At 38.9% G+C, this 23,028-nt stretch overlaps 1 protein-coding gene across 2 annotated transcripts in view; it reads right to left on the reverse strand.

The window, feature by feature from the left end:
* Window positions 1-23,028, reverse strand: part of LOC126236826 (male-specific lethal 3 homolog) — a 123,112-nt gene that overhangs the window by 18,707 nt on the left and 81,377 nt on the right. For both annotated transcript variants that reach the window (XM_049946428.1, XM_049946427.1), the window contains 2 exons: window positions 1,805-2,022; window positions 1,627-1,711 (listed from right to left, as the gene is read on the reverse strand). In XM_049946428.1, coding sequence (XP_049802385.1) covers window positions 1,627-1,711; window positions 1,805-2,022 — 303 coding nt within the window. The remainder of the gene's footprint in view (window positions 1-1,626; window positions 1,712-1,804; window positions 2,023-23,028) is intronic.

The following is a 23,028-nucleotide window of genomic DNA, read 5'->3' on the forward strand; positions in this document are numbered from 1 at the left end:
AAAATATACTATTTCAGAATATTGGCTCGGCATAGGTGATACTGTAGAATAATGTTACTAAGGAAGCAGTCAAAATTAAATTAGGAAGTGACCTTATAAATAGTCATAGGAGGTTCTTGCTTAAATTCTACACTGAATCCTGCTCTCTCCCTGTGTGTGTGTGTGTGTGTGTGTGTGTGTGTGTGTGAAAAAAAAAAAAAAACCACCAGAGGGACAGAGTTAATCCTACATCACCCATTGGTTATATAAAGTATTCACTATCAATAACTTCTGAGGTCTGTCATCTTTGATTGTGTGGTAGCACTGGTGGAGGGAGGGAGGGAGGGAGGGAGGGAGCGCTAGCTTTCCAGAAATGCTTTGTCTATCAAAGTGTTAACTTCGGGCCATATGTCAGGTGACAGGTAGGTTGCTCAGTCACCTGGTATTCCACCAATGTCTGGGGATAGTCTAGACACGTCTTCATTGGTCATTGGGGTTAAATTTGAAGTGGGGCTCATCACCGAAGACAATTTTACTCCATCTGGAGATGCCCCTGACAGTGGTGGGATACCAACTGACTGTTGCCCACCATATGGCCCAACAGGCAGGAGTGATGGCCCTGGGATGCCATTTCTTTTCATAGCAGGACCCCTTAGAGTTCAGTGATATGTCAATGAAAATCTATGCTGTGTTTTGTTGCCCTCCATGGCAAGTCACCTGGGCTTATATTTCAGCAAGATAATGCCCACCCGTACATGGTGGGAGTTTCTACAGCGGATCTTAAGAGCTTCAACCCTACTTCGGCCAGCAAGATCACCAGATCTATCCCCAGCTGAGAACATTAGGGACATTATGGGATGCGCCCTCCAACCAGATCAAGATTTGGATGATCAAATGTGCCAATTGGATAGAATTTGGATATCCAACAACTGTTTCAATCAATGCCATACCAAGTGACTGCTTGCAAAAGGGCAAGAGGTGACTCAACGCATTACCGGCTTGATCAGTTTGTGAAGCTCTTTCTCTTCAATAAATCATCCATTTTTTCCTGACATTGCCATCATCTGGTTCTCTGTACATGTACACCACATCTACCAATTTCTGTCCCAGTTGGATAATTCCTTTGAGTTGAAGACTTTGTCAACTGAGTAATATATGTGACACTGAATCGCGTCTTGTGTGAAAGGATCCACTAAGGTGCACTTTTCATTAGCATTTTTTGGGTGTTACCACATCTGATGAAATCCCAAGTAAAAGGGGCAGGCCCTGGAATTGGGGTCCAAAATTCCAAGCACATCAAGAAAGAAATCCAGTCAAGGAAGCTTACATGAACTGGCCAATTGTTGTGGCAGTTTGACAACAGCAAACAGTTCGATCATCATGTTAAGTGTTCTGATTGGAGGAAACCTCCTCCAGTGTTTCAAGTGTCAATCCACAAGTAATTTTAATCAGGCTATAGTTAAACTAAAGGAAATCAACAGCTGCGGTTTAAAAATTTACAGTGAAAATTATACTAACAGGCTTAAATATTGCATTTCATTATTTCTTTACAGACCCATAACTGAAGCTTTTTCATTACCACTTGGGGGTCTGATGCTGTAATGTCTCAAGATGTGATTAATAAAGAAAAAAGAATTAAGTACTTACTTTAGAATTAGCTGCAAGTGTCTCAACACAAGCTTAAGTTTTCTTGCCTGCATGTCTGTGTTATGGAGGAGGCCTGGTAATTTAACTGGAAAATAATTCACTTCATATAATCTGTCGAACGACTGATATAAATATAATGACATACCTTCATTCTGAACGTTTGCCCATTATAACTTACCAAATAGTCTTGCCAAATGCACTGCTCCATAAACAAGAGAAGGTGGTGATGGTTTCTCTGTATACATTGACTCGGGAACTAAATGCCACTCCAAAACTTGAGATGAAAGAAACTTCAGAGCTGCAGGTGGACAACCCCTGGAGCGTAACATATCTTCTACAGATGATACACTTGGCACCGAACCAGAAGTTTTACATTTCAAGGAGCTGTTTATGGTGCTGAAAGCAAGAAATCAGAGAACATTAGATCTTCAGAATATAAAAACCGTTCATATAAATATCTGCGAAGCCAAGGAAAAAAAAGGAAGATGAAGAGGAAGAAACAAAGAATGAAAGAAGCCTATTGAAGAACTGAGAAAGTGAAGGGATAAATTTGCAAACAGTGAAATGTGTAGGAAAGCCCACATGGCACAAACAACAAATGCTAATATAGGAGGCCTCAATCGTATAAAATCAAGTCTTCACAGAGTTCAACAGTATAGGAGCAGTTGGTTTACTAATATGTGGTAATTACTTTTTTCAGGTTCTTCAATGGTACAATATGTGTGAGTGGAGGCGGCAGTGGATGCCTTAAATTTTCACACAAGTGGTAGTCTTTGTCTGCCAGGGATTGCATGGCATTTGAATGGCCCTCAGATAAATGGCTAATGTACTTAAACTACAAGGTGTAAACTTTGCTTCTGCCGTTTGCCGCTAGGTGGCGACAACTGTAAGCAGCAGTCAAAAGACACAGATATCAGACGTCAGGCAGTTGGCTCGGACCTCGGTCAACATAACATCATTCAAACACTAGTCGATTTGCGTCTTCATCATAAAGTTGTTCTTGATTGAAAATGTCTGTTTACGAGCCTAATTCTCATCATTTGCGGAAGGTGTTACTGTTTTGTTTCAATATGAAGAAAACAGTGGCCGAGTCTCATTGAATGCTATCAAGTCCATATGGTAAGGACACTGTTAGTGAAAGAACATGACTGAAGTGGTTCCAACGCTTCAAGAATGGTGATTTTAACATCTTAGACCAGCATAGCGGTGGAAGAGAGAATGTTTTCGTAGATGCAGAATTGAAGACATTGCTGAGTGAAGACTCACGTCGAACTCTAGAAGAATTGACACGACTAGTGGGAGTGACACAGTAAGCCATTTCAAAACGTCTCAAGGCTATGGGTAGGATTCTGAAAGAAGGAACTTGGGTCCTGTGTGAGCTGAAACCAAGAGACGTTGAACGGTGTTTGCGTGTTTGTGAACAGTTGCTTCAGAGGCAAAAACGGAAGGGATTTCTGCATTGCACTGTGACCGGGGACGAAAAATAGGTTCATTACGATAACCATAAATGCAAAAAATCATGGGGATATCCCGGCCATGCTCCCACGCCTATGGCCAAACCGAACATTCACGGCTCCAAGATCATGCTCTGCATTTGGTGGGACCAGCTCAGCGTCGTGTACTATGAAGTGTTAAAACCACGTTAACAAATGCAATTAATGTGTGTGAGCAGAGCATTAAAAGACAAACGGCCGCAATACAGCGAGAGGCATGATAAAGTGATTTTGCAGCATGACAACACTCGACCCCACGTTGCAAAAAGAGGTCAAAATGTATTTGGAAACGTTAAAATGGAAAGTCCTACCCCATCCACCGTATTCTCCAGACATTGCTCCCTCTGACTATCACCTGTTTAGATCAATGGTGCACGGCCTGGCTGACCAACACTTCCAATCTCATTAGAAGTCACAAATTGGATCGATTCGTGGATCGCTTCGAAAGATGAACAACTTTGTGAGGCGGCATTCGTACACTGCACGAAAGCTGGGCGAAAGTACTGGCCAGTGATGGAAAATACTTTGATACATGTGTAACAGATTTGTTTCATTAAAGCCTCAAACGTGGGGGGGGGGGGGGGGGGCAGAAGCAGTTTTACACCATGTATGAATGATGACTCTTTTGCTGAAATCATTTCTTTGTTAATACGTATAATGACAGATTGCTACTGACCACATAGATTAGATGTTAAGCAAAGGGAAGACATTTTTGAAAGACTGTGCTATTTAGCCATCTGACAACGGACACGCACACGCGCGCGCGCGTGCCCACACACACACACACACACACACACACACACACACACACGAGAGAGAGAGAGAGAGAGAGAGAGAGAGAGAGAGAGAGAGTGTGTAACTGAGTGAGATATATCTCAATTCTTCCTAAGAGAAGTCGAAACCTTAGTGACAAAAGATAAACAAAGTGAGAATCAGCTTAAGGAGAACAATGACAGCAGCACTTAATGACACAAAGTAAATCTTGCCAATCAATCTGACCAAAAACTAAGTACTTTTGCTCTTATGTAAAGTCAGTAAGGAGATGAACATTATCTATTCAGTACTCAGAGACCATTTAGTCACTGGAATGGAAGAAGATGGAAGAAGGCCAAAATACTGAATTCAGTCTTCTGAACGGTTTCACCTTGGAAGATTGCAGTATGGTCTCTCATTTCAATTACTGCACCAATGCTGGAATGACAGATATTGAGATGAGTGATCATGGAACAGAAACTTCAGTGTGATTGCTTAGCAGTGGAAAGCCATCTGGAGTAGATTTGTAAAATGTAAGATAACAGAGATTATGTGAAAGAAACTGCTATCCTTGTAGCGGCCATTTACTCTCGATTATCCGATCTTCGGTGTCTGACCTATGTTAACCGACCCTTTCGATCTGTAGTCGACTGGACGTGTTGCACTTTGTTTATTGTAAAAATTTGTGGTGATGGCTTCAAAACGGAAAAAGGTGGTCGTTTCAAAGGAACAAAAACTTAAAGCTTTAAAAATGGTGGAACTTTATTAAAAGAGGCGCAAGATTATAACGTCGCGAAAACAACAGTTGGAGACTGGAAAAGGAACCGCATTGAAATTAGGAAGTAGTGTTCTCAGCGAGCAACCTCGGCTGTTTTGGAAGATCAGAAAACCATGAAAAAATGTGATTATGAAAAACTAAGTGAAGCTTTGTTCCTATGGTTTACTTAACATAGAGATAAAGGTGTACCCATGTCGGGACCTATTTTGCAGGAAAGAGCCTTAAAGTTTCGTAATGAACTAAATGAAGGTGAACCTTTTTTCACAGCTAGTGTAGGCTGGCTCGATAGGTGGAAGAAAAGATATGGAATTTTGCAACTTATTGTCTATGGTTAAAACCTTTCAGCATATTCTGAAGCTGTTCAATTGTTTAGCATAAACTTCACAAGTTACTGGACAAGGAAAACTTAACAAGCAATCAAATTTTTAACTGTGACGAGACTGGTCTCAATTACAAAATGTTACCGGAAAAAAACATTAGCATCAACAGCCGAAAAGGCAGCTCCAGGCTACAAACGTAGCAAAGAAAGAGTCACAGTTCTTGCATGCAGTAACGCCACAGCAAATTTGAAAATGAAACTGTCTATGATAAGCCAAAAAAACGAGAGCATTTAAAAATGTATCTTAAAATGCTTTACCAGTGAAATATTACAACCAAAAAAATGCTTGGATGAGCTCAGACATTTTTAAAGAACGGTTTTTAATGAGTTTATGCTACAAACTGAAAAGTTTTTGAAAGCCAACAACTTGCCCCACAAAGCACTGTTGCTTCTAGACAATGCCACTTGTCATCCTAATGAAGATAAACTTCAAGATCAAGATATAAAGGCCATGTTTTTGCCTCCAAATGTCACATCCTTATGTCAGCCTATGGATCAAGGGACCTTTGAGACACTGAAGAGAAACTACCGCAGAAACTTGCTTTCCTCTTTAATTAAGGCTATGGACAGGGGAGAAGACATGCTAGAGCAGTTGCGCCATATTAATCTGAAAGATGTAACTTATGACTTGGTCCAATCTTGGGAGAGTGTTGGAGCAAATATAACTGCAAAATCAAAATCCTGGAAAATTTTGCTACAGGAAAATCAAGAAAATTCTCCAGATGATGAAAATCTACAGCAGCAGACCAAACCAGAAAATACTACCCTGCTTTCGTTGTTACGAAAAGTTCCAGGTTGTGCTGACGCCACAGAAGATGACATAAATGAATGGATTGCCCAAGATGAAGAATTTGAAGTGACAGATGAAAGTCAACACGGTAAACGAAAAAGAAGAAGACGAAGAAGCAGATGTAGATGAGGAAATTGCGCCCAAGATTTCTCACAACGAAGGACACAAGGTCTTAGAAACTGCTTTAAAATATGTAGAGCAACTGGAGGAAACATCGTCTACCAAGGTTTTTCTTCTTATGTGTTTTTTTTGTATTATTTCCTGTGTTATCCAAACTTCCCGCTTATCGGACCTTGCCGCAGCAGTTTTAGGTCGGATAATAGAGACTCTACTGCATCGTATGTCACTGGGGCAAGGAAGGTTACCGATCTAGTTAACTGGGAATAAAGAAAATACAAGATTTACCCATTCTCAAGAAGCGGTGTACAACAGCTGCACATAATAATATGTCGTTATCATTGATGTCAATCTGTTTTAGAATTTTTGAAAATGTTTATGCTCACGTAAGTCATTCTTGGAGCAAAACACAGCTTGCTCTGTTCATCCCTGAGATCCGGAGTGCCATAGATATCTGTCCTCAGGTTGATGCCACGTTTCAAGATTTCATAAACGCGTTTCATACAATTCCACAATGTCTGTGAGGAAACTAGGAACTTACCGGGCATTGGACCACATTTCTGACTGGATTCAAGACATCCTTGCAGACAGAATTCAACACACCACTCTTAACAGAACAAAACTGACAAATGTTAAGGTAATTTTGGAAGTACCTCAAGGAAGTATGATAGGCTTACTATAAAATCTAGTGGACGACATTAGAAGTTCCATGAGGCTGTCTGCAGATGAAGCAGTTGTCTTTAAGATGGTAGCAATGTTAGAAGATTGTAGCAAACTGCAAGACAACCTACACAGGACTAACAAATTGTGGAGGCACTGGCAGTTGACTCTGAAAGCAAATATACGTAAAATATTGCACATACTGTACACACGCCATTCCATGCCAATAATTTAATTTCAGGGGAAATTCCCACATGACTATCAAAGATTTCAATGAAATTTTGCATGAACATTTGCACATGTTCCCAATAAACATTGATAAAGTTTCATAATCACTAATTCAATACTTCCGCAGATATAATCATTTGTTTGACCCCGTAGTGCAGCTATGAACAGTGCATCCATGAGTTTTCTACAAATTTGAAGCATATCATCTCCGGCAATATTTTCTTGAAAGAAACAAAATTATGGTACCTTGTACAACATTTTGTGCTCACTTTAGTGAAATAATGAAAAAAGATTCACTACGGTCGCAGGTTCGAATCCTGCCTCGGGCATGGATGTGTGTGATGTCCTTAGGTTAGTTAGGTTTAAGTAGTTCTAAGTCTAGGGGACTGATGACCTCAGATGTTAAGTCCCATAGTGGTCAGAGCCATTTGAACCATTTTTTTGAAAAAAAAAAAATTTCCTGGCAATTTTCATATGGATAATCTGAAGCAAATCCTGTCAAAAAATAGACACTAGGAAAAAATGTGAAGTTTAGCTTTTCTATATCTCCAGAAGTAATTGTGGGATAAGCCTGAAACTTTGCAGATAGTTTACCAATACGAAGTTTACCAATACGAAGGCTTACAATATAAAGTTCCATTCTCCTCCTGCTTTCCAATAGTTTACATACTGAGGGCAAAGTTGACATTTTTTGTACCTTTGTCAAAAATTGATATATTTAACCAACTTCCACAAACAAGTCCTCTGCAAACTATTTTAACTATTTCTGTTAGAAAGACCATGTTCTAAACCCCTAAAAACTAGGTTGGGTTTTGCAATGCAAGCATAAAGGCTCAAAAAGACAACACATGGTGGAGGTCCTTAAATGGGCCTACATTCCACTACTACAGAACAAAAATTTAGTTCCTCCAAGTAAGATCTGGCTTACAGAACACTTGTTTGGCTAGTTCTTGAACAATGCTCATTAACCCAAGATCATTACCAGTTTGGATTAACAGAACAGATAGACAAGGTGCAATGAACAGCAATGCATTACGTCACTAGATGACTTAGTTTACAAGGGAGCATTATGGAGATGCTAAGCAAACTACTGGCAGAGGCAAAAAGATTGGTGTTGTGCATCACAGAGGTTTAATACTGAAATTTCAAGAGAATACATTCCACGAAGAGTTGGATAACGTATTATTTCCTTCCGACACATCTCACGAAATGACCATAACAAGGAAGTCCGAGAAACAGAGTTAATACGGAGATTTAGTGCCAATAATTCTTCTCAAGTGCCATTCACAAATTGAATAGGGAAGATGGGGGCATTAGAGTGGCACTAGAAGTACAGTCTACCACACACTGTCAGGTGGGTTGCAAAGTATGGATGTAGAATACCAACTGTGCAGCTTCACTTGCTAGCACATGTCTTCTACATGCCCATATCCCTTTCTGTGCTCCCACTTCACCCTCACACATACATTTTATCCCTCCAGTGCACCTCCATAGTGCTTCCCCCCCTACCCTCATCCCCTTCTCCCACTCCAACAACAGCAGAGCCTCCCGATGCTGCAATGAACAGCCCATCGTCCTGTCCCTGTCATGGTCCCACATGCTCCCAGACACCACCACAGCATCTTCCCCCCATACCTATCCTGCTATCCCTCCTCCTTCCCACTCCCCACATCTTCTGGAACCCTCTGCCCCCAACTGAAATCACCTCTCCCTCCAATTGGGCCACGGTGCCCAGAGATAACAGTCAGCCAGTCTCTCTCAACCCTATCTCCCTCCTTGTGTGTGTGTGTGTGTGTGTGTGTGTGGGCACGTGTGTGTGTGTGTGTGTGTGTGTGTGTGTGTGTGTGTGTGTGTGTCAGCCAGTCTCTCTCAACCCTATCTCCCTCCTTGTGTGTGTGTGTGTGTGTGTGTGGGCGCGCACGCGTGTGTGTGTGTGTGTGTGTGTGTGTGTGTGTGTGTGTGTGTGTGTGTGTGTGTGCGTGCGTTGTCTATGCTGCAAAGGTGTGTCAATGTTTCATGGAAATAGAAATATTTTTGTACACAAGTGCATTTTCACTTAATCTGCAGTTAATACAGTTATTATGCAAAATCCTCATTGATATCGAGTCTGATATAGATTTAATGATTACCTCCAATACCTGAAGAAAATTGAGGGAGAAGCCAATCTGCCACAACTAAAAGAATGTATACACTACTCCAAAAGGGAAGTAGATTTCCTAAATCCACCAAATGTAACATCAAAGCATCTATCACAGGATTTATTTTCTACCCAAAGTACTGACAAAAACGACATTACAGACTGAGCAGTGACTGAGGTTGATGAAGGGATAAGAAAGAAACTGAAAATAGCCTTCTACAAGAAAGAACTCTTGTATACTTAATTGTGATTTAAAAACCATTTATCCTAAATACATGCACTTAAATCTACATATGCTATGGCACTGATATGGTTCTTCACACTGTAATTAGCAACTACTTTTATTACCACAAGGGTTTAGTATACAATAAAGAACAGAATGTTTTAACTTTAGCACATGCTCATGCTCACATATGCACACATGCATTACTTGTTAAAACTATTTTAAGTTAAGGCAAATAATATATTCAAGAGTATCTTCAGTACATAAAAACCTCATGTCTTTCTGCTAGATTCAAATTTAACATATAACAGTAACAAAACATAAATAAATGATGTTCTGTAGATGCATCTATAATCAGTTTAACTATACAACTTTCTGGACAATATCAGAAATTTGATAGCACCAACTGCAATTAGAATTCTACAATCGATTCAAAGTTCTGAAATTTTAGCATGCAGATGCTAACAGGCAGTGCAGTATTCTCTGGATCACGAGTTGATAATTATTAGTGTATCAATGGTAAACTCAGTGGGTTAGCAATGTTTATCGGTTTTAGTCCAGCGAAACTGCATGACAAACTAAGAGATACTTCTGTGTTTGCAAATCACCACAGATTAATGACCTATGGTAACTCCAAATCTGACCCACTGCACTCATCCACTGATAATCCGATCCTCCCTCCTCAAGAAAATTCCTTCATAATACATCTTAGTATGCAGCTATCAACACCTGACAAACACCATGACTTTTCTGGATAGCCCTGTAGACTATTTTGTCATTTGCTGTTTGTTACTAACAACACTTTGGACAGTGCAGTTTGTTTTCTTAAAACAATATTTGTTCTTTAATACCACTCGAGACAGCGCTTCTGAAACAGTAACTAAGTTTAGATTGATAATCTACAACAGACATCAGTATTTTTTACACATTACAGATAGAAACAAAGGTTTCTGACTTGCACATTATTCATCTTCACAGTTCCATGGAAGTTTACTTTCACTTTTAAAATCTGCAAACAGAAGCCTTGAAATCCTAATCCTTACACTGTCTGTACCAACTGAATAAAATTTATATTCCACAGCAGTTTTAATTTTATCTGTGTCTGATCACTTGTGATAGGAACCGGATGGTGTCTGAGCACAAGCTAAAGAGCTGCACTTGTTATTTTACATACAAGAATTTTGTAGTTTTCAGAGTTTTAACAGGTTCATATGCAGAGTAGGAATTAAAATTTATGGAGAAGAAATAAAAACTTTGAAGTTCGCCGGTGACATTGTAATTCTGTCAGAGACAGCAAAGGACTTGGAAGATCAGTTGAACGGAATGGACAGTGTCTTGAATGGAGGGTATTAGATGAACATCAACAAAAGCAAAACGAGGATAATGGAATGTAGTCGAATTAAGTCGGGTTATGCTGAGGGAATTAGATTAGGAAATGAGACACTTAACGTAGTAAAGGAGTTTTGCTATTTGGGGAGCAAAATAACTGATGATGGTCGAAGTAGAGAAGATATAAAATGTAGACTGGCAATGGCAAGGAAAGCGTTTCTGAAGAAGAGAAATTTGTTAACATCGAGTATAGATTTTTAAGTATCAGGAAGTCGTTTCTGAAAGTATTTGTATGAAGTGTAGCCATGTATGGAAGTGAAACATGGACGATAACCAGTTTGGACAAGAAGAGAATAGAAGCTTTCAAAATGTGGTGCTACAGAAGAATGCTGAAGATAAGGTGGGTAGATCACGTAACTAATGAGGAGGTATTGAATAGAATTGGGGAGAAGAGGAGTTTGTGGCACAACTTGACTAGAAGAAGGGATCGGTTGGTAGGACATGTTCTGAGGCATCAAGGGATCACCAATTTAGTGCTGGAGGGCAGTGTGGAGGGTAAAAATCATAGAGGGGGACCAAGAGATGAATACACTACGCAGATTCAGAAGGATGTAGGCTGCAGTAGGTACTGGGAGATGATGAAGCTTGCAGAGGATAGGGTAGCATGGAGAGCTGCATCAAACCAGTCTCAGGACTGAAGACCACAACAACAACAACAACAACAACAACAACAACATGCCTGGTACCTGTCGTCAGTATTGGAATCAACAGACACACTAAGCATAACTATATTGTTTTGAAGAAAAATTACATACTTAAGAACTAAGCAAGAAATTTTACTAACAGTGGAATTTCTGGCAGATCATGGTTACAACCAACGTCTATCATCTTCAGATCTATGTAAACAATAAATTTTAAATGTCAACTCAGTTGTGGCATCTCTTGCAATGAATGTTGGCAAAAGTGAATACCCATTACCAGCTGAGCTATACAGACTCAAGTCCCAAGCTGCCTTCACAACATTTCTTCCTAGCAGGTGTTGCCAAGCCATTTTGTCGCAATATCCTTTCATCACCGAGCATTAGTCAAGAAAGGCATACAAAAGGTTCTGTTACATTTGAAAAGTAGGAGGCAATGTGCTAACAGAAGTGGAGCAGTTAGGGTACGGCATGACTCGCACTTTGATAGCTCAGTAGACCAGAACACTAAGCACAACCTGCATCACTAGAACATCGAAAACTCTTACTATGATGTGCTTGATGGCAAACAAGTCATTTTTGAGAGTAATCCCCCACCTGGAAATGCAATGTTTCCACATTGTGAGGCATCTACATGATGTAGCACAACGTTTACGCTTTTTCACATTAGTCAGTATCCTAAATAGGCAACCCACCAGCCATCAGTGTAAAGTGGACACGCTGATTTTACCTGTGAAATGCTTAGTATGTTGGGCAAGACAGTAAGTTTTATTTCTATGATTTGGATTATTATTTTACAATCTAGATAATTGTGAGGGAAGACAGTATACAAATCACCAGCAACTTCACAGATATTTCTGAATCACACTGAAATGAATCAACTTTGCTACCCTGTAGGTGCAACATGTGTCAATAAAATGCTTATACCTTTCCACAGAGTGTGTGGGTTTAGAATGTATATGACAAACTGGCAAAAAAAGTCTTGAAAATTCAGTGCTTGGCTGATGAATGTACAGATTACTTGTATAATGCATACATTTATTCCACGAAACGCAGCAATGGTCACACCCTCTCAAACCATAAGAAAAGTCAGTGTTACTACACATGCTGTTTTACAGTTGACATAAGATAGTGAATACACACAGAAAAATACACAGTGAAACTGGTACTAGTCATTAAAAGTAGTCAATGAACCTAAGACACCATCTCTCGTAGGCCAGTATGCTGAAAAGAGAGATTCCACAGTGATTTCTACCCAATAAGAATCAAGTCATGAAGACACCTCTTCATGATTTTACTGCAGACATGACACTGGTTTTCTTTGCACCCAAGAAGTCTATAGCTGCAATACTGGTCTCTCCTGTGTGCCACTCTGTAAACAATGAGCATGACTCACGTAAACCAGAGATCATCATGTTATATAATACAACAAAAGATGGTATGGTATGTCTCAACCAAATGCATGCAACTTATTCATAAGTCAGTGGACGTTGTTTGTGCTGTGAATTCTTTCGTGTGGCATCAAGCTTACCCAGTGGCGAAAGTATTGGTGAGACGTATCTTCATGAAGACTCTAGCGAGAGTCTGTAATAGGAGCTGAGTGACAGCATCAGAAGAACACGTGCCAAACATGGAAAGAACTGTTTGAAGAACTAAATACATGTGCCTTTTGTCCTCTTTGTCTGAAGAGAAAAATGAGATATCCATGTCAACAGTTCCAGTTAGTTTGGAGTGCTCTAACAAGGTCTGCTTGAGATGCAAGCAGGCTGAATGTGGTTAAAATTTGATTCAGGACTTCATAAGAACACCATTACTTTCTAATACATCTTTTAAAATTAAAATACGGCAAAGTTTCTCCCTCCATAGAATTATGGGGAGAAGTAGTTGCTCTACATTGAAACTATGAGTAGTGAACTCAAAGTTTATTTCATACACAATTTCTTATAACTGAAACATATTTTCATATGTAATTCAGTTGAAAATCTACATTATCTTCATCATGATGATCCGTGAATGAATAGAGATGAAACACTGGATTTTGTGAGTGGATGTGCCTCTGAAGTTACGAACATCTGAAGTGCCACTACTTTATCAAAAACATAACATGGAAGCACCAATAATTAGCATGGTGACTAATAAATAGTTAACAAGTAAAAAAAAAAAAATCTTGTAAAAGGAAATGTAATATGGAAACGATAAGGCTACACCAAACACTGAGTACGCTAACATGTACATGAATGTAAACCACCTGAATATGGGCAGAAGCCTGAAACTTAACTTGTGTTAAACAGCACCTTCTGTTGTCACTGGTAGTGGTTGTTATTCTACACCTCAAAGGAACAGTAACAGAGTTCAACTGCAGCTATTACTGATAAAATACAGAGAAGTAATTACCTCCTGTTATTTTAGTAATCCATAAATTAAAAATCTAAAGCAAATTTGTTGTTTTACTTGTCCTAATGTTTTAAATCATGCACTGTTTAACAATCATATTTCCATGAAGTGTACTTCCAAGAAAAGTACTGAGCAACAGGAAACCCTGAAAATATATATTCACCAAAACAATTCACCAAAACGTAGAAAACAGAAAGGTAGTGTGGGACACCCCACCATAATTATTGTGTTCCTGCCAACTTGCACCGTACTGAAGTGCTGGCCTAAAATGTTTCTTTCAATTTGACAAATGACAAAGTGTCAAATCCCATGTTTTAATTGCTGTCTCTTGGATGCAATTTAGAGTCCACATTTCTGCTATTGTTATAAAACAGCTGATAAAGTCAGTAAAACTGCATATTTCAAACAAATCTAAACATTCTTATGCAACAATTCATATGAGCATAAGGATCTTGAAATAGCAATGAGCTCATATGCTTACAGGTATCAGTGAGCACAGAATTCTAAATTTTTATCATGACTCATCATTTGTATATAATCTTTGATGTACAGTGTGTTCATATTTAATGACTGCATGGCCATACTTGAATGCAGCAGCCCTCTTCTGAACTATCAAAAACAAAGAGCAAGTATCTTGTGAGGTTAAAACTGAAGTCTCCGATTGGTTTTCTGTATTAAAAATTTGCCTTTGCTACAAACGTTAATAGAGTTACAATTTTCACACATAAAAGTAAAAAACCAATTGCCTAGTAACTTACTTTGTATTGAATTGTCTCCAGATGAACCATTACTAGTTTCAAACAGTTTTATTTGCTGAACATAAATAATGTATCGACAACACATTTACTCATTTTTCTTTTTGACCCATCTGTCTTCTGACTGGTTTGATGTGGCCCATCACAAATTCCTCTCCTGTGTCAACCTCTTCAACTCTGACTAGCACTTGCAACCTACGTCCTAAATTATTTGCTGGATGTCTTCCAGTTTCTGTCTTCCACTCCAATTTTTGCCATCGATAGCTCTCTCTAGTACCATGGAAGTCATTCCGTGATGTCTTAACATAGGGGGTCTCCAAGGTACTTTACGTCGGCAAACCGGCCCGCATTAGCTGGCCGGACATCCTCGGTATCCGGCCCACCAAATATTTGAGGTGGTACCTATACTACCAACAATTGAGCTTCGAGGCCTATCGCGACCAATACACTGCAACATTGTCAGAGCTCTATCTTTACAAAGCGGAAGGTCATGGTTAAACTCGTGGCTATCCACGATAAACAGACAGACCATTCTCCGTGTGATAGTGAAAAAAAGGAATGGTTAACAGACTAGTTTGGCGAAAACATTTTAAGTAAAAAAATTCTTTGCATTTTATTCTACTCACGAGTCTGGTGCAAGTCTTTCAAATGGACGCCACTTCGGCGACTAGCGTTAGTAATCAATAATTATGGAAGATGCTTCTTTAAGCGAGGTTTCACTTTCTTTTGATTAAGTTGTAAAATACAAATAGCACGTAAATCATATAAAATATTTTTATTTAAAGACAATTTAAATAAAATACAATACCTGGTGTGCATAATGATATTGGATATTTTAGTTTTAACTGATGTATAAAAATAACTAATTAATTTATATCTTGAAAACTTACAGTGTTAAAGAGTATTCACGTAAAGAAATTTAACATCTTAGTGATAATTAGTGACTTTTATGTAGATGTAACTTTCCTTTCGTAATTACCTCCAGTTGCGGATCAAGTTTACTGGTAGAGATAATCATCAGCGACTTTAAATGCTCATCACTTAATTTTGATCTGTAAATACTTTTTGCATGTTTCATTTTGGAGAAAGTTTTTTCACACAAATAAGCAGTGCCAAAAGCGGAAAAAAGTCACGGGTAAATTTATGTAAATTTGGAAACTGTGTCGATGGAAGACACTTATAAAATTTCAGTAATGTTGACTTTGAATGTTTTTCTTTAAAAAAGTTGCTACATTGCTAAATCATTAATTTCAAACTGAAGTCCTGTGGGTAACGCTTCTATATCGACATCAAAGAGATTTTGAAATATCTTGATATCGTTTGAATTTGCATCGATATCTGAAAAACGTGATACAAAATTAATTTTTGAAGTGCCCAAAGCTTCAAATGCGAAAGTTACAGGAAACGGAATCTCAGTTTGCTGACTGAATGTTTGGCATGTATTAAAATGTGTGAAGCATACTTTGTTCAACTGAGATTGAAACAAAACAATCTTAACGAAAGGACTTTACATGCGTGTATAAATCAGGCAGAAGCTGGTTTTCACCTTGCAATTTTAAATTAAGGTCATCCATGTGTTTAGTTAAGTCTGTATAAAATGCTAGCTTCCACAACCACTCACTGTTCCGTAACTCAGCCAGAGGGCGATTCCTTTCGTTCAAAAAAATTCAATTACTGTTCGGAGTTCAAAAAAATGGGTCAGAACTTTACCGCAGCTAAGCCAGTGGACTGCAGTATAATATGGCAAGTTGCTTTCCTCAATATGTTCAAGAAACTCGCGGAACTGGCGATCACTGAGTGCATGGTATCTGATATAATTAACAACTGAAATAACTGGCTTTAAAACTTCTGACATATCTAAATGTTTTCCACACAAAGACTGTTGGTGAATAATACAATGCACTACTAATGGTTTTGAGCCACTGTCATTTTCTATGGCCTCAGAAAGGAGAGCAACAACACCTTTATTTTTCCCCACACGTTTTTGCCACCATCAGTTGTAATACATTTTAATTTCTTCCACTGAAGATTGTTTTTCTGAACTGCCCTTTCAACTCCTTTAAAAATATCTTCGCCAGTGGTCATCCCGTGAATACTGTCAACTTCAAGGAGCTCTTCATACACTTCATAATTTTTGTCAATCTCTCGAATAAAAAGTAGTACTTGAGCAGTATCTGATACATCTGTTGACTCATCCACAGCTGAAGATAACCAGTCTAAGTCTTGATTTTTGTCACGCAGTTCTGCTGATATATTTTGTGCAATGTCATCTATTCTTCGAGCCACAGTGTTTGCCGAAAAACTTATGTTTTTAAATAAATTAACTTTTTCTGGACACATTTCTTCTGCTGTTGCAATAATGCAGTTCTTAATTAATTCACCTTCGGTAAATGGCTTACACTGTTTCGCTACTAAATGAGCCACATGAAAACTAGCACGAGTTGCTGCATGTTGTTCAGCATTTACTTTCTTAAAACAGCGGCTGCTGGGTTTTTAGCTGGCGTTTCAGAGACTCATACATTTCTAATTGTTCGCATCCTGTAAACTTGGAGTAATTATGAGAGTGCTTAGTCTCATAATGACGTTTTATATTATATTCTTTGGAGACTAATATTGCTTCACTGCAAATAATACACATTTGTTTGTTGCTTGACTCCAACACGAAATATTGACATCCCCATTGCTCTTTAAAAATTCTACATTCACTGTCAACCTTTCGTTTCTTTTCCATATTTGTACAGAACTTCACGAAAGATTGTAACCTGAAAATAAAATTGTGCTACTTAATACTAATAAAACTAGGGAGTAGTCTGCCTAAACAAAATGCAATGACTTTATTTTTAAGGTACTTTAATTACTAAATTAAATACTCACAATTTCACTGCTAGTTCCACTAAAAAATACAGTGAAAAAATACTCAAGTCGTGCTATACGTATTTCGATTTTCAGATTTTCCTTGTCTCGTCAAATTCAAACTTTGAATTGTCACACACTTCGTCGTCTCGCCTACTAGTACAGATGATAAAACACTAAAAAAACTCAGGACACACTTGCAAAATAGACACAATCACGCAACAGAACTATCAAATATATGCTCTAACTCTACTACTCGCCACAAGACTACAAGACAACTTATTGTTGCGCCGCTTGAAATAACAATGCGTTGACATACTCTACCTCTGTTACGTCTTGCAGTAATAGTGTTGCTAACAATGATTCTGAGATTTTGTTAACTTTGCAGGACACTTTCATGAAGAATGTGCAGTGACATACTTTTTTGTCGGTGAAATTCGCCAGAATAAAATACTCCAGAATTTCAGTCAGGTACGTCCACCAATCGAAATTATGTAATTAAAAAAAAAAATCATACTTCGTTTCAGTGCTAGCTATTCCCACAACCTTAAATTTTTGTGATTTCATCTTTCCTTTAGCCTTACATTACGGTGATCATGGAGTGCTACGGGGCTTTAATCCCACTAGGTAGATCTTGGCCCTTATGACTTCGTGGAGGAGTCAATGTGGCCCGCAGACTAAAACGTTTGGAGACCCCTGTCTTAACAGATGTCCTATCATCCTATCCCTTCTTCTTGTCAGTGTTTTCCACATAATCCTTTCCTCTTCGATTCTGCGCACAACCTTCTCATTCCTTACCTTACCAGTCCACCTAATTTTCAACATTAGTCTGTCCCACATCTCAAATGCTTCAGTTCTCTTATATTCTGGTTTTCCCACAGTCATGTTTCACTGCCATACAATGCTGTACTCCAGATGTATATTCTCAAACTTCTTCCTCAAATTAAGGCCTGTGTCTAATACTAGCAGACTTCCCTTCGCCAGAAATGTCCTTTTTGCCAGTGCTAGTCTGTTTTTGATGTTGTCCTTGCTCTGTCCATCATTGGTTATCTTGCTGGCCAGATAGCAGAATTCCCTTATTTCATCTACCTCGTGACCCTCAAACCTGATGTTAACTTTCTCGCTGTTCTCATTTGTGCTACTTATTACTTTCGTGTTTCTCAATTTGTTCTCAACCCATATTCTGTACTCATTAGACTGTTCATTCCATTCAGCATATCTTTTAATTCTTCTTCACTTTCACTAAGGACAGCAATGGCATCAGTGAATCTTGTCATTAACATCCCTTCACCTTGACTTTTAATTCCACTCCTGAACCTTCTATTTCTATCACTGTTTCTTCAATGTACAGATTGAACAGTAGGGGCAAAAGACTGCATCCCTGTCTTACAACATTTTTAATCCAAGCACTTCATTCTTGTTGTCCAGTCTTATTACTCCCTCTTGACTGTTGTACATATTGTATATGACCTGTATCTCACTATAGTTTACCCCTATTTTTCTCAGAATTTCGAACATCCTGCACCATTTACTTTTTCCAGGTCGACAAATCCTATCAACGTGCCTTGATTTTTCTTTAGTCTTGCTTCCATTATCAACTGCAATGTCATAATTGTGTCTCTGGTCCTTTACCTTTCCTGAAGCCAAACTGACTGTCATGTAACACATCCTCAATTTTCTTTTCCATTCTTCTGTATATTACTTTTGTCAGGAACTTGGATGCATGAGCTGTTAAGCTGATTGTGCAATAATTCTCGCACTTGTCAGCTCTTGCAGTCTTCAGAATTGTGGTGTTGTTTTTTCGAAAATCTGATGGTATGTCACCAGACTCATACACTCTACATACCAATGTTAACCATCAGTTTGTTGCCACTTCCCCGAATGATGTTACAAATTCTGATGCAATATTATCTATCGCTTCTGCCTTATTCGATTTAAGCCCTCCAAAGCTCTCTTAAATTCCGATTCTAATACTGGATCCCCATCTTTTTTTTTAAATTGACTCTTGTTTCTTCTTCTATCACATCAGGCTTTCAATGTATTCTTTCCACCCATCTGCTCTCTCCTCTGCATTTAACAGTGGAATTCCTGTTGCTCTCTTAATGTTACTACCCTTGCTTTTAATTTCAATGAAGGTCGTTTTGACTTTCCTATATGCCGAGTTAGTCCTTCCGAAAATCATTTCTTTTTCGATTTCTTCACATTTCTCAAGCAGCCATTTTGTCTTAGCTTCCCTGTACTTCCTATTTATTTCATTCCTCAGCGATTTTTATTTCTGTATTCCCAAGTTTCATATGGTCAGCTGAAGTATTTCTTCTGTTATCCATGGTTTCCTTGCAGTTACCTTCTTTGTATCTATGTTTTTCTTTTGAACCTCTGTGATTGCTCTTTCTAGAGATGTACGTTCCTCTTCAACTGTACTGGGTGCTGAACTATTCCTTATTGCTGTATCTATAGCTGTAGGAGAACTTCAAGCATATCTCATCATTCCTTAGTACTTCTGCGCCCCACTTCTTTGCACATTGATTCTTCATGACTAATGTCTTAAACGTCTGCCTACTCTTCATCACTACTACAGTAAGATCTAAGTCTATCTGCTCCTTACAATCCAGTATCTGATTTCGGAATCTCTGTCTGACCATGACGTAATCTAACCGAAATCTTCCAGTATCATGCAGCCTTTTCCAAGTATACCTCTTCCTCTTTTGATTCTTGAACAGAGTATTCACTATTATTAGCTGAAATTTATTACAGAACTCAATTAGGCTTTCTCCTCTCTCATTCCTTGTCCCAAGCCCATATTCTACTGTAACCATTTCTTCTACTCCTTCCCCTTCAACTGTATCAATCCCTCATGACTATTAGATTTCCATCTTCCTTTGCATACTGCGTTACCCTTTCAATACCCTCATATACTTTCTCTACCTCCTAATCTTCAGCTTGTGATGTCTGTCGGCATATATACCTGAACTATCATTGCCAGTGTTGGTTTGCTGTTGATTGTGATAAGAAGAACCCTATCACTGAACTGTTCACAGTTAACACACACACTGCCCTGGCTTCCTATTCATAACAAATCCTACTCCTGTTATACCAGTTTCTGCTGCTGTTGATATTACACTATATTCATCTGACCAGAAACCCATGTCTTTCCATTTCACTTCACTGGCCCTACTATATCTAGCTTGAGCCTTTCATTCCCCTTTTCAAATTTTCTAGCATACCTACCACGTTCCGGCTTCTGACATTTTACATCCTGATTCTTAGAACATTATCTTTTTGTTGGTTATTGTATCTTTATCTCATGGTCATCTCCCCCTTGACAGTATCCTCCAGAGATTAAAAAGGGGGACTATTCAGAAATCTTTTACCAATGGGGAGATCATCATGACACTTTCACTTACAGGCAACATGTCTTGTAGATACACATGTTATCTGTCTTTAATGCAGTGGTTTCCACTGCCTTCTGCACACTCATGCCACTAATCATTGCTGATTCTTCCACCTTTAGGGGCAGTTTCCCACCCCAAGTCCGTTACTCATGGTCATGTTCTCGCTTCCCGAGCACAGGGTCCCGGGTTCAATTTCCAGTGGGGTCAGGGATTTTCCCTGCCTTGAGATGATTGGGTATTATTGTGTTGTCTTCACCACCACCACCACCACTACCACCACCACCACCACCACCACCACCACCACCACCACCACCACCCATCCATCCCCTTTACCGTCGGAGGAAGGCAATGAATGGCAAACCACCTCCACTAGGACCTTGCCTAGCATGGAAGTGCGAGTCTCCTGCATCGTTACACTACGCTCGTCACGGAGTATGGGACTTCATCACCATCACCATCATCCCACCCCCAAGGACAAGAGAGAGCCCTGAACTTCCATCCACTCCTCTGCCCTCTGACAAGGCTGTTGGCAGACTGAGTGAGACTTCTTATGCCTGAAGTTATCAGCCATCAATACTGATTATTGATCAAAATTTAAGCGGTGGCACATTTTGAACCCTGGACCAATAAAATTCTGATTACTAAACAAAGAGGCACCCCTAAACCATGGGGTTACTTGTTATGTAAGAAAACTTCATAAAAAAGGGATGCACCTCTGCACGAAGTAAATGACACATTAGTGTGCTTTTAAGTTTCGCTCTGATGCTACTAACTATATCTTTCAGGTGAGAGATCTCTACAGTATATACACCACGTATGACATAATAGAATTCTGCTGTAGGAACTGGTACAGAACAACAAATGTGCAACCTTCAGTTTCATCTGTTGTGTTGGTTGGCATGGGTCGTAACATTATGAATTTATGTATATGAGAGGACTATTCAGAAACTATATGCCACAGTTTAAAATTGTTTTCAGTACCCTTCTTTAATAGTCTAAGCCAGAAAAAGATAATGTAAAAAACCACCTCAAATCTGATATGCATTATCTTCACTTACAAGAAACAGCTGCTGCTTCTCAACACACAATCTTAAGTTGTTGAAAGCTTAACCAGTGCTGAAAGAAGCAAACAAGATACCACCATTTCAAGGAAAGAACTGTTGAAGTTTTAAAAACAAACATTCCATTCAAAAAGCTGAGAAATAATGTTCCATGTGTGGATTGCTAAAATCCTCAAAGTTCTACTTTGTGTGAGGGCTCTAAGTGAAAAATATTTGCCAGACTGAATAATAGGCTGTATGTTAGAAACAAGGGAAACTCCCCTCAGGTGTGGTGCTTAACTCTTGTGTACAGTAAGTGTTGTGTACTCAACAATAATATCTTTTTATCTGCACAATCTTTAAGTAGTGAATAGAACTGCACATTCAATTTCTATTTGCTGCTTTAAGTAGTCACTCTTAAATTCCACAAGAGGAATGTCAGTGATAGGCACATGTCTAGAATGCCCTTTTTTGTTGACAAGAATAAGACATTTTTAAGACAAGCTTGTCAATTTATAAATGTCTCAAGCTGTTACACTGCCTTTCACCATCACAATCTTTTACAGTTTCCCAAGACTGGCAGAGTGATTGGAATCCAAGTCTTTTGTCCAGTCCTCCCATCACCTCTCTCAGTACTCTAACTTAGCCTCCTCTTTCGCACATGCTTTCTTCTACTCCTTTTAATTACTTTCCCTTGGGGTTCCTTAGATCTCCTGCTTTCAATCTTCATCTCGTTTACCTCCTTTGGCTTCCTCTTTTCATCCACTTTTGAAATGGCTCTAACATTTTGATCTTTATTCTTTTATCTAGCGTGGGTACCTCATGTGTTACCTCCCTCATCCTTTCTCTGTTTTTTATACCTATCTAACTTCTCAAAAACATGCTTGCACCTTATTTTTCCTTTTATTCATGATCCAGATTTCTGCAACATTCAACATAATTGCTATGTAATGTGACTAGTGTGTCACATTCTTATTTTTCTCAGTAACTTTGTTCCTTATTACTGCTCTCATACGACTTCTCACATACGTGAAACTTTTCACAGTTTCCAACTGCTCCTCAACAGTGTCATGTTTTCTTTCCAAACATTTAATTGTTTCTGTACTTCCTTCTCATTCCTATACCCAATCAAATCATCTCTCTCTTCACTTGTCATCCCTCAACACCATGAAAAATAACAGAGGGTCAACTTCCTTGTTACTGACAATTTCTCTGCTTTCTGCCTACCCATTCTCCTACTTCCAACTCTTACGCTATTTTCACTTTGTAGTTGAATTCCTGTAGCTGCCTCACAGCAAATAGATGATCTATTGTGAGTTGTCCTGGCCGAAAGCCATTCTGTTCTCTCACATGCTTCCACTGTTCTCCAGAACCTTCTCAAAA

Source organism: Schistocerca nitens, chromosome 2 (assembly GCF_023898315.1).
Source record: "Schistocerca nitens isolate TAMUIC-IGC-003100 chromosome 2, iqSchNite1.1, whole genome shotgun sequence".
NCBI classification, from domain to species: Eukaryota; Metazoa; Arthropoda; class Insecta; order Orthoptera; family Acrididae; genus Schistocerca; species Schistocerca nitens.